Source organism: Microtus oregoni, unplaced genomic scaffold (genome assembly GCF_018167655.1).
Source record: "Microtus oregoni isolate MIOR12 unplaced genomic scaffold, Mior012 000003F_ref0000135, whole genome shotgun sequence".
NCBI classification, from domain to species: Eukaryota; Metazoa; Chordata; class Mammalia; order Rodentia; family Cricetidae; genus Microtus; species Microtus oregoni.
The window spans coordinates 24,808,703-24,821,619 of NW_024543062.1; the positions used below are offsets into that span (position 1 = coordinate 24,808,703).

A 12,917-nucleotide genomic window follows, 5' to 3' on the forward strand; every position below is an offset into this window, starting at 1 on the left:
CTTACCTGGCATTTAAGTATTACCTGCCCAACCACTTCCCCACAAGTGATACCAAAACAACCCACTGTACCCTCCCCCACCATGCCCAGAGGGAAATGATGCTCTCCTACTCTGTAGGCCCAGCTCAGCAAAGCACCTGGGAACAGATGCTACCCTCTATTGCTGGGGAGAGTGGGAGATTATTTTTCTGTTTTGAGGTTATTTCTTGTCAAGTCTGATCTTGGATTTCCATTTGAGGCCTGGTGGCAGTTCCCAAACAAGGGCAAATATGATTAAGAAGCAGTTTCCCTTAGGGAGATTAAAAATGACCAATCAGGTTCACAAAGTGGTAGCCTGTGCCTTTTCTAGCCATCAGCAGAAGCTGAGTATGTCTTGCTGGGTTCTGTGGGAAGGCTCTTGGTTTCTGCTCTGTGCCAGGCAACTAAATCCCTCTGCTGGGCAACAGCAGCGGCAGAGATCACCACACCGGGAGTTGAGTACAGAGCTCCACAGGCTGGCAGACTGCACAAATGCTAGGGTGCTCCAGCCATTAACAGCCTAGAAAGAACTGTGTGACACTGCTCCAAGGACCAGTGGCTCAGAACGCATAGAAGGGATGATCTGAGGACAATATACTTACCCAGCTATAGGCATGGTAGAATCCCCTGGGGAATTACAAGACCCATGTGAAGATCTCAGAGTCACCCACCTGGACAGCAGCAGTGGTGTTGGCCTCATGGCCTTTCCTGTTTGATTAAGCGCTCCCACTGTCTAGCCCTAGCTCTATGGGATAGAATCTCTGTGCGGTACCTGCAGGTCTTTGTCATGGCTCTGCCTTTCTAGGATCAGCACTCGGTCCTGTAGCTCCTCTACAGTCCCTTGAAGCAGGTCGTTCTCCTCTAAAGTGGTGCTGAGCCGATGCTCCAACTCCCGTTTTCGATCCGACAGCATCTTGATCTGAAAAGATGGAGAACCACAGGGTGGTGTGGAGTTCTATCTGGTTGAGTATAGGAGGAGGGACTAGCCCAAAACGTGAAGGTACGCATCTCTGCGTACTGTGCCCAGAGGCGTGGTGCTCGTCTCGGAGAACAGAGCTGTGTGATCCTGGGTTGAAGGGAAAGGCCCTCCCCTTTAGAAAGTTGCCTGGGAAGGAGTAGGAGTTAGCCCAGGGGAAGCCAGAAGTGGGCTGCCAGGCAGAGGAAGGATAGTTAGTGCTCTGTAAATTCCAGAGATAAGTCGGAGAAGGCCCCACCCTGTCTGCCCTCGGCCCTCCTTTGGCAGAGTAGGGTCTGATCTGCCTACTCTTCAAGGCATAAGCACCAGGAAGTTCCCTAAGAGGTGCTGTGCTTTTGCAAGCAGGCTCACTGCCTCCTCTCCCTACTGCTGATTCCCCTGGTGCCAACATCCCAGCTCAGACCCGGGAACCTGGCTAACAAGAAGCTAGCAGGTTATAGACGGTAGAGTGTCTACATCAGCCCACGCCCAGGAAAGGAATGAGACAGTGGCTTCATGGGTAATTTGAACAAATAATCTGTGAAAAGAAGCAAAGATCTCCCTTATGGAAAAGGCTGTTTTTTTTGCACACAGAAGTCAGTGTCAAGACACATGCATATCTTTCTTTGTAAGGCCTGTTCGCTCTCTTCGGTGTCAGGGAGAAAGCTAAGAAAGAGATGCCCAGTCTTCTTTGGTTTCCGTGTTTCAGAGAAGCATCTCAATCATTGCTCCTCGAGGCCAGAAATACCTTACCAGGGCACCACCATGCCCAGGGGCTCCAGAAAGCTTTCCCAAGTAGTCCTAGCTTTGGGGGGAGGGAAGGACTCGGAAGTCCCAAGATCCTCCTGATCCTGCTCCTGCCATCTATTAATTCCCCGTCGTATTTATTTCTCACCCAACTGCATGCTTGTACATACTTTCCTGTCATTGTCAAGATGTTTCCCTTCCCTGTGCTCAAGTCTGGAGAATGCCTTAAGGCTCTTCCTTGTCTAAGTTCTAGAGACTGAACTTAGTACTTTTCTAGAGGAAGAATTAAGTAAGTGACTGTTCTAGGTTCCTGGCCCCTACCTTTCCCTCTGCCTCTTTGCTGCCCCCACTCTGCATTAGAGTTTTGCTCAGAGCACAAATCCTCCCTGGCCATCCATCAATCAGACAGGATGCTGTCCTGGGGAAGTGAGGTATATGGCCTTTGTCCAGAGAGATCAGGTGTCTGTCCAAACAAAGAAATATTGTCTCTCAAGTGTGCACCTGGGTTAGAGACCAAGAGGGGCAAGTCTTTGGTGAATGGCCCACTATTCCTCTCTCTGAAGCAGACTTACCCATACAAAGGGAATTTTCACTCTGGTTCATTTTTATTTATGTGCCCTCTGACCTTTCAATTCTCCTTCAGATGGATCATCTTTGTTTCCCAGGTTTCCAGTAAAGTAATGAGGTAATAAGATTCTGATAAATAACTGGCCCTTAAGAAACACTTAATTTTCAAGGTTTCATGAAGTCAATTAAAATGAAAGATTTCACAGCTTAGTCTTTCAAACAGCAGTTGTCACTAGATGAAGCCAGGGTGTGGTATTGGGTTGTTAACTTCTTCACTCAACCCCTACATACCCTAAAACTGGTGACAAACATTCCCTGGCAATAAACATTCCTGGAAAACTTGTTCCTGAGGGGCTAGAGAAAGTGAACAGGTGGAACAAACAGGAAGGCAGGCAACTTGGAGGAGTGGGAGCCTGGCAGGGGCAGTAGATGGCAAGTCATGCACACAAATGGTCACAGACAGGCATGCCAAGACCCCACTGGAGCAATCTCTACTTACTTCAAGAACCTGCTGCTCAGTATCGGTAGGAATCCCAAGGGAAAGGAGGAAAGAAGGGAATTGGAGGCAGAAAAGAGAAGATATTGACAGACTTTAAGAAAACATCCTCAGGTCACTTACGATGCAGGGAGGGTTCTCTGGACTGATTACAGTGTTTGATCCCCTGGCCACAGAAGAGGGACTCCTTTTGTCAGGCTCTACACTGTTTCTCAGAGTCTGGTTGGTCAAAGGGGATGAAGGTCCTGAGAGTGAACCAAATGGGAGTTTGCCCTGGGAGAGCCCCTTTCTGCTGGTTTGACTCTCACTTTCTCGGCGGCACCCATGCTGTTCGTACCACAGTCCCCAAACACTAAAGCTACATTCCTCCTCCCCTGCTTGAGCCAGGGGCACGGACCCTTGCTGCCATATTCTGGCCTCGCATATGCTATACCACCACATTTCAGGAATCATACAAAATGCTCTCATTATTAACTCCTTAGCAGCATCTGCTGTTATCCTCTACTATAAAATACAAGTTTCTGTTCTACATTGTGGGGCTTTTTGGTGTGTTAGTAATGGGAGTATTTTGTATGATACCTTAAACATGGTGATGTACTGAGCTAGAATAAGAGGAATGAAGAAGAGAACAGTGTCCTTCCCCAGTTTTTGTGTGTAGTTAGCGAGGGTATTTCTTGTCGAGATTATTCAGTAAAAAGTAGATCATTCATGGTTTCAATTCCCTCAGATATAACTCTCCACATCTTTATTTTTCCAGACAACAGGCTACCCACAAGAGCAAGGATCAAGTGTTCTCAAGTTCTCACAGAAATGTTTCTTAGATGCTTCAGTACTTTTTATAGAGAGCAGGGGGTTTATTCCCTAGCTCAGAGACTCTTTATCCAAAAATCCAGTGCACAGCTTCAAGTGTGGCCCACACCAAGGCCTCACCTCGGCCTGAAGGCTCTCCAGGCGGATGATGTGCTGGTTGGTGGATGAATTTTTCTCCCGAAAGTCTTCTCTGAGTGCATGGACCTGCATGGAGAGCTGTTTCTCAACTTCAGATGCCTGCAAGAGAGATGTTTTCAGAGTGAATCAAAGGGAGGGTGCAAATGAAGTGTGTTGTGATTCTCAAGTGTCTTATTTTGCACATCTGTTTCACAGGACTTCTGGGTGACTGTTGGTTTCCACTCTCACCATAAACAACTACCTAGGTCTCAGGCTACTTTACCCATAGGAAACAGGTCCAGGAAACAGTAAGTCCTCAAATGCTAGTTAACATAGGAGATCAGCAAATATTTTACAATAAAATAGCTATAATACATTCTGTCTTAGGGTTTTGTTTTGAGCCAGGTCTCACTTTATAGCCCAGACTGGGCTGAACTCACTCAGCTCCCAAGTGCTAAGATTATAGCTTTTAGGTATGGGTTATCAAACCCAGTCACTTTATTTTTCTTATTTATTTATTTATTTATTTATTTATTTATTATGTATACAATATCCTGTCTGTGTGTATGCATGCAGGCCAGAAGACGGCACCAGGCCTCATTACAGATGGTTGTGAGCCACCATGTGGTTGCTGGGAATTGAACTCAGGACCTTTGGAAGAGCAGGCAATGCTCTTTACCGCTGAGCCATCTCTCCAGCCCCCACACACCCAGTCACTTTAGGAATTTCTTTATTTTTCTCCTCCTTTTCCTCAGCTATGGTTAAAGACATTTATTTATCTTATCTAATTTCATACCACTTCTCTTCAACATGAATGATATTTAGAGTTCTCTGTCGTGTATGTTATGGTTTTGGACATTAATTCTCAAGGGCATTCTTGCTACTTTTAATTCTCCAGTTACTGTCTGGGGCTGAAGTCCCCTTCCCTAACCTATGTGAGAGCAGGATGGAGAGCCCAACACGCTGCCCTGTGGAGAGGAGAGCTTCAGGGCAGAGCAAGACCACCTCTGGGATCTTTCTGAGGCTGCTGGAACTGAGCAGGACTCACGGTTTCTTGGAAGAGTTTGCTATACCCTGAAATGGCTAGGAATTATTTTCACATGGGATGGGGATACCATTGAAATGTCTGGCTAGATGTTCAGTGAGGCACTATCCATAACGGGTCTATCTTTAACAGCTCTTTCACCTCCAAGAAATATGAAATCAGTTGTTTATTTTTGTTATTGTTTTTAGTTCTACAAATTCAACAAATATTGCCTCACTACAGAGAGCCATATATAAATCTTAACCTATTCCTTTCTTTTAAAAATAGTTTTTATTTGTATTTTTTTTTTTTAGTTTTTCGAGACATTTGTATTTTATGTACATTGGTGTTCTCCAGTATGTCTGTGTGATGGTGTCAGATCCCCTGGAACAGGAGTTATAGACAGTTGTAAACTGCCATGTGGGTGCTGGGAATTGAACTCAGGACCTCTGGAAGACAGCCAGCACTCCCAACCACTAAAAAAAAAAAAAAACCTCCTCAGCCTCCTACCTATTTCTTTTTTATTTTAATGATGTTACTTTACATACAGACTGCAGTTTCCCCTCCCTCTTCTCCAAGCCCTCCCCCCCCCACCTACTCCTCTTTCTATTCAGGAAACAGCAGGCCTTCCATGGATATAAACCAAACATGGCATATTAAGTTTCAATAAGACTGCTCTTTGGACTGGAGAGGGACAGGGAGGTGATGGGGAAGGAGGGAAATGGGAGGAGGTGGAAATTTTTAATTAAAAATAAATAAATAAATGGAAAAAAAAAGACTAAGCACCTCTCCTCATATTAAGGCTGGACAAGGGAGCCCAGTATAAGGAGTGGTGTGGCAAAACACAGCCAGCAAAGTCAGAGAGAGCCCCTTTTTCCATTGTTAGGAGTCCCACAAGACAACCAAGCTATGCAACTGTAATATATATGCAGAGGGCCTAGGTCAGCCCCATGCAGGTTCCCTGGTTGTCAGTTCAGTCTCTCTGAGCCTCTATGAGCCTGGGTTAATTGATTCTGTGGGTTCTCTTATGCTGTCCTTAAACCTTCTGGTACTACAATCCTTCCTCTACCTTAGATGATTCCTGACATCACCTCCTTGACACAACTCACAAAACAAAGCCAAAGAGATGCACAAACCCAGCTGCTCTGAGAAATGCTCCTGGAGACTAACCTCCAAATCATCTTCCTAGAAAAAAAATTGTCTCTTCTTATCAGAAAAGCTTAACTAGAGGAGTCTGAGCTCTTTAGCCATTTAGTTATAATAATGCTTTTTAAATATATGATTCAGACGTAAGACTTTCAAAAACTTTTAACTTATATTTCTCATTTGAATCTCAAAGAGACTATAGAGGCAAGAATAACTGGACTCATTCTGTAGACCAGGCAAGTAGCACTGCCTAACTCCTTGGGCCACAACACCACAGCTACCTCACAGCCAAAGACGGATCATTTGCCTGTGGTGAAGAATGGAGCTATAAGAGTTATAACCCAGTTGGGCATGGTGGTACACTCCTTTAATCCCAGAACTCAACGGGCAGATCTCTGAGTTTGAGACCAGCCTGGTCTCCAGAGACTTCCAGACCAGTCAGGGATACACAATGAGACTCTCTCAAAAACAAAAACAAAACATATACTCCATGAAATTGGAAAATCTAAAAGAAATAGACCAATTACTAAGTTCATCCAAACCACTAAAGTTAAACCAAGAGGAGAGCAGCAATCCACATAGACCATGACAGGAGAGTCAAACAAGCCTGGGTCCAGATGGATCAACAGTAGATTTCTATCAGACTTTCAGAGATCTACAGCCAATCTTCACGGTATGCAAATAAACAGAAACAGAAGGAGCACCCCAAACTCCTTCTACAAAGTCAGATTGAAAAGTGAGGTAAAGATGCAATAGGGAAAAAATAAAGAGTTACAGACCAATATTCTTTTTTTGGGGGGGGGGGGCGGGATTTTATCGAGACAGGGTTTCTCTGTAGTTTTTGGTGCCTGTCCCGAGTGCTGGGATTAAAGGCGTATGCCACCACTGCCCTGCTCTCAGACCAATATTCTTGGTGAACATATATTAGAAAAATGTAGTAACAACAACATAAAGGACTTCTAGCCAAAATTCACATTATCAATAGAGGCACCCTCACAAAAGCATATATATATATACAGGAAAACCCCAATGCACATAAATTATACACACATAAAAGAAAATATACAAAAACTACAAGATATCTGGCACAGACAGCTATTATGTAAAAATCTGAAATAAAAAACTGGTATTTCTTATAAGGAACACATACAATTTGAAAAAGTTGAAACCTTGGAGAGGATCTGTTCTAAGCCAATAATGTGCAGGCGTGGCTCTGAGACATGGTGACAAAAGATGAACCTATCAGGATATAATCTGAGTGTATAAGGGCCAGGCCAGTAAACTCTTAGCTCTCATTCCTGGTTCTTTTTCTTTCTTTTCTTATTCTTTGTTTTGACAAAACAAAAACAAAAACCCAGCCATAGCCTAGATGATTTTCAGGACTGCTAAGAATGCATGCTCTAGAATCAAGACCACTGCCACTAGCCTGTGAATTCAGAGAAGGCCTGACGCAGACTGTGGTCCTGTCAGAGCGGCGTGTGTAAAAAGTCACTCTGACATTTAGAAAGAGAGAAGACTGGTCTAATGTTGTTTGATTTGAGCTAACTTTAGAATTAGAGCACAGCAGTGGCTCTGTTATGACCGTGTTTGAGTCTCCACCACTAACATGACCTCTTGGCATCAGACCAGCAACTGCAGCGGTCACTGAGGAAGAAGGAAGGACAAACGTTAATACGCTTTCATTTCTGAAAGAAGACCATCATTCAGTGTCAGATCTCTATTGTTAGCTTATTTAAAAAATGGAATTTAGAGAGAAGGGGCTGGAGAACTGGCTCAGGGGTTAAGAGCACTTGTGGCTCTAGCAGAGGAAGTTCAGGGCCCAGCACCACACAGTGGTTTACGACCATGTGTATCTCCATTCCCAGGGTATCTGATGCCTTCTTCTAACCTCGACAGGCACCAAGCATGTATGTGGTGCACTACATACGTGCACATAGGCAGAACATTCATACACATAAAATAAGTAAATCTTTTTTAAACAGAAAAGATTTTTAAGTGTTCTAAGGATTTACATATAAATGATACAATCTGTGTAACTTCATAAAAATCTGCCTGATCAGAGGCTCAAGAAGTACCTCGTTAAGGTTGTGCAGCTAAAGTGAATTAGTGTTAGATACTGCTATTGATATTATTGCTTTTTAATCTTCATCTTTATAAAATGCAGACAAGTCTAACAGATTAAATGAAACAAGGGCAAATCTTACAGAGCCTAAAGAGTTTAAGGCAATGTGTCAAAGGGGTTTATGAAGAGAGAATTACAGTCCTAATGCTGCAGGGAATCTAGGCCGGCTCTTCATTTACCAGTCCTGGTACAATCAGAACAGAGCAGCCCCAAAATGTCAGGGGGGTAATGGAAGAAACAGTCCCCAGAATACAATTTGGTCTCTCCAGTTGAAAATATGATGGTTTTTCTGGATCATGACCTGTTCGTGCTTTCAAAAGAAAATGGTTTGAAGCCTGTGAAACTTCTCAAAATAAACAGGAAGGTGGAGAAGGTAAACAACAAATGACATCCGTGGAGCAACCTCAAATAGGGCAGTGACAGGAACAGGTTGGGGTGTACACACAGGAGGTCCTCACTGGAAGGCAAATGGTGTCACAGGGACATACTCAGGATGTTCCAAGAAAATGATGGTCATGCCTAATACTAAAAAGGAAAATACAAGTATTTAAATTTTTCTCTTGTGGTACATGGCTACAGGGGGACCTAACTAGACCTAAACAAATGCTAAGAAGTAAAACTATTCTTGATCTTTTTTTTTTTTTTTTTCTTTTTGGTTTTTCGAGACAGGGTCTCTCTGTAGCTTTGGTGCCCGTCCCGGAACTAGCTCTTGTAGACCAGGCTGGCCTCGAACTCCCAAAGATCCGCCTGCCTCTGCCTCCCGAGTGCTGATATTTTTTAATGAACAGTATAAATGCAAGGACTATGTAATTCATTTTGCTTCTCTAAAAAAAAAAACAGTTGTTTGAGATAAAATTTCAATACTTTAAATGAGTTAGTCCAGCTATGACTGTAGAAAATAGAAATAGGATTAATTTAAGCTCTAGAAATGCCCCTTTAGCAAGGTCCTAGCAGTATCCCCAGAGTATTAATGAGCTAATTCCCTCTGATTCAAAAGGCCTGTCATGGTACAGGGTACTATTGCTCCTTATAGGTCAGCAGAGACTTGAGCAGATTTTCCTCAGGTTTTGGTGTAAACTACCCACGACTAATATATGGATTCTCTGCTTGTGTTTCTCCCAGAACCCTCACGCTGCTTCTGCATGTGGGAATGTTTAATACTCAGAACCCACAACTTCTTTCCCTGCATCCTCTAAAGAAACCTACAAATAAAATCCTTTCTTTTATAAAGTCATTACAACTTCACAGACGATGGAAGTTGAACTCGGGGGAGGGGGAAGACCACCACGCTGGGAATAGAACCTAGGGTCTCAAGCATGCTGCACCACTGAAAACACTCCTAAGACTCCTCCCCATTTTGCATCAGGATCTTGCTATATTGTCCAAGCTTGCCTCAAAATCCTGTAGCTCAGTTGTACTCCTGCTTCAGCCTCCTGAGTAGCTGGGACAACATGCATCAGCCACTGTGTACAGACTAAAATCTTTTTTTTGGGGGGGGGGCGCTTGTTATTAAATAAGCAGAAGAGTGTGCAAGTAGGCTGTAAATTCAGACTTTGTTCATACTAGGAGTATAGATCATGTTCTGTTAGTCTCAGTTGAATGTAACAAACTGAACCTGTGTAAATGGAAGATAACAAAACTCTGTGAGGTATTTTCCATGTCTAAGCACTGCTCTATTTAACATTTTCTTTCATTTTATCCACGGATGCCACGGAAGAAACGGAGTTCATCCTGTGTTATAAAGAAACTGAGGCTCAGGCCGAAGCAATGCTACACAGGACCCTGATCTAGGGGAAAGACCGTCCTCATACTGACCTCTGGTCACATTTATGATAAGAAAAAACATCAGATTGGTATTTCTTGCTGAATGCTTTGAGATAGCTTTTGCAACCTATCTCAGCCTTGCCTTTCCCGTGAGCCAGGTTCCTCTCTCCAGACTGCCCACGTGACACAGCAGCTTGACTGCGGTCAGGGTGTTTAAAACCCAAACTCCTGACTCTGGGGCCTGCCCCCAGATAGGCGGCTCTTCCAGCTTCCTTCTTGGCATAAGGTCACTTCATTCTTTCAAGGTTTAAACTGATCCTACACAGAAATTATTCTTGGTTCCCTCTTCTCGTATCCAAACCATTTATCAATCCTGTGAATTTAACCTCTGACATTTACCTCAGAAGCACGTTGATGTTAAAGAATGACAATCTGGGACCAGCGGTGGCACATGCTTTTAACCTCAGCACTGGGGGAGGGGGAAGATAGGTAGATCTCTGAGTTTGAGACCAGCCTGGTCTATAGAGTGAGTTCTGGGATAGTCAGAGCTGCAACACAGAGAAACCCTGTCTCAAGGAAAAGAAGAGTAACGAGCTGGTATTTATAATGTTGTTAGAACAGCGCCTGGCCCGTAAAGATGTATTTACTGAGCAAGGTAACTATCTAGCACCCTATGGCCCTCCCTGCCCCACTCTCACCCTGGCTCCAGCCACCTGACTGGAGCCTCACCCTCACTTCATATTCTCCTAGGTCACAGAGCACCTTTCAATGTTCAAGTCAGGCCATGTCATTGCTTCAAGATGTCTAGAAGCTTTGGCTTCCGAACAAATACAACACACTCCTTAAAATATTTCATTTCTATTTATGTGTGTGCCCTCAGGACCTAGAAGGCAGAACTGGATCCTGGGAGCTGTAATTATAGGTAGTTGTGAGCTGGATGATGTGGGTTCTGGGACCCAATCTCTGATCCTCTGGAAGAACAATAAATACTCTTAACCTGTGAGCCCTCTTTTCAAATCCTTATAATATTGTATAACTACTTTCCCACTCCAAATTCATTTTTTAAAAAAATGATTACACCTTATCTTTCTGTACATATGTATTTATGCATGCACACACATATGCCTCTGTGCATATGTGGATGTCAGAGAACAGTGTGTAGGGAGTCAATTTCTCCTTCTACCATGTGGGTCCTGGGGATAAGCTCAGGTCATCAGGCTCAGTAGCGACCAATCTGCTGAGCCATTGTAGTGCCTCCCCACCCCACTTTCCTTTGATCTATTTTTGTATGATACATTCTATCTGTTGCTGTCCTCAGCTCTGTGGCCTTCTACCAAGACGAACCGTACATCTGCCACCATCCTGCCTGGAATACTCTTCCTCTAATACTGACAAGGCCCATTCCTCACTTAGGACTATCCTGAAATGCCATCTTACCAGAAAGGCTTCCTTTGTTTGCTATCATGGTTTGAATGTGTTCCCTCTCCCAATTTATATGTCGAAAATAAATCACCAAATTCATGTTGATGAAATTTATAAGCAGGGTCTTTGAAAAGTAAATAGGATTAGATGAGAAGATGAGAGTAGAGGCCCTAAAATGGGATTAGTGGCTCTGTAAAGAGAAAGAGACCTTTTTTCCAGTGGGTATTTTTGGTTTCTTTGTTAAAAAAAAAAAAAATCAGGTGTCCATAGGTGTAAGGATTTATGTCTGGGTCTTCAATTCAATTCTATTGATCAATGTGTCTGTTTTTAAGCCAATACAATGAGGTTTTCATTACTATAGCCCTGAACTACAATTTGAAATCAGGGATGGTGATACCTCCTGCAGTTCTTGTATTGCTCAGGCTAATACCCTGGCCTTTCTGTTTTGCCATATGAAGTTGAGTACTGTCCTCTGAAGGTGTGCAAAGAATTGTGTTGGAATTTTGAAAGCGATTGCATTGAATCTGTAGCTTGCTTTAGGTAAGATGACCATATTTACTATGTTAATCCTACCAATCGATGAGCATGGAAGATCTTTCCATCTTCTGCTATCTTCAGTTCTTCTTCAAGACTTGGAAGCTTTTATCATACAGGTCTTTTGCTTGCTTGGTTAGAATGACCCGAAGACATTTTATTTATATATATATATATATATATATATATATATATATTTTTTTTTTTTTTTTTTTTTTGGTTTTTCGAGACAGGGTTTCTCTGTGGCTTTGGAGCCTGTCCTGGAACTAGCTCTGTAGACCAGGCTGGTCTCGAACTCACAGAGATCCGCCTACCTCTGCCTCCCGAGTGCTAGGATTAAAGGCGTGCGCCACCATCGCCCGGCTCATTTTATATTATTTGAGGCTACTGTGAAAGGTGTTGTGTTTCCCTAATTTCTTTCTCAGTCCATTTCTCATTTGTATATAGGAGGGCTACTGACTTTTTGTTGTTGTTAATCTTGTATCCAGTTACTTTCACTTAAAGTGTTTATCAGCTGTAGTTGTTTCCTGGTGGACTTTTTAGGATCACTTATGTATATTACCATGTCATTTGCAAATAGCAATAGTTTTGACTTCTTCCTTTCCAATTTGCATCCCTTTGATCTCCTTCAGTTGTCTTATTGCTCTAGTTAAAACTTCAAGTACTATATTGAATAGATATGAAGAGAGATGACAACTTTGTTTTGTTACTGGTTTTAATAACTTCTTTGCATTTCTCTCCATTTAAATTGATGTTGACTATATTATATATAAGCTATAAATTGCCTTTATTATGATTAGGTATGTTCCTTGTATCCACAGTCTCTCCAGGACTTTTATCATGAGAAGATGTTGGATTTTGTCAAAGGCCCCTTCTGCATCTACTGAGATTATCATGTGTGTTTTCTTTTCTTTCAGTGTGTTCATATGGTAGATTTTATTGATTTTTGTATGTTGAACCATCTCTGCATTTCTGGAATGAAGCCTACTTGATCATGGTGGGTGATATTTTTGATGTGTTCTTAGATTTGGCTAACAAGTATTTTATTGAGCATTTTTGCATCATGTTCATGAGGGAAACTGAACTGTAATTCTTTTTTGTTTGTTTTTTTTGAGACAGGGCTTCTCTGTAGCAGCCCTGGCTGTCCTGGAATTCACTCTGTAGAGCACTCTGGCCTTGAACTCATAGGAATCTGC

At 42.9% G+C, this 12,917-nt stretch overlaps 1 protein-coding gene across 6 annotated transcripts in view; it reads right to left on the reverse strand.

Moving 5' to 3' along the window:
- Nucleotides 1-12,917, reverse strand: part of Bicdl1 (BICD family like cargo adaptor 1) — a 95,676-nt gene that overhangs the window by 22,852 nt on the left and 59,907 nt on the right. For 4 of the 6 annotated variants that reach the window (XR_005974010.1, XM_041647957.1, XM_041647932.1 and 1 more), the window contains exons 3-5: nt 3,713-3,829; nt 2,786-2,797; nt 790-936 (exon numbers count right to left, since the gene is read on the reverse strand). Coding sequence is in view for 5 of the 6 variants with exons in the window: in XM_041647957.1 (XP_041503891.1) it covers nt 790-936; nt 2,786-2,797; nt 3,713-3,829 (276 nt within the window). In the remaining variant the exon portion in view is untranslated. The remainder of the gene's footprint in view (nt 1-789; nt 937-2,785; nt 2,798-3,712; nt 3,830-12,917) is intronic. The other 2 variants (XM_041647967.1, XM_041647938.1) reach the window with 1 other exon arrangement.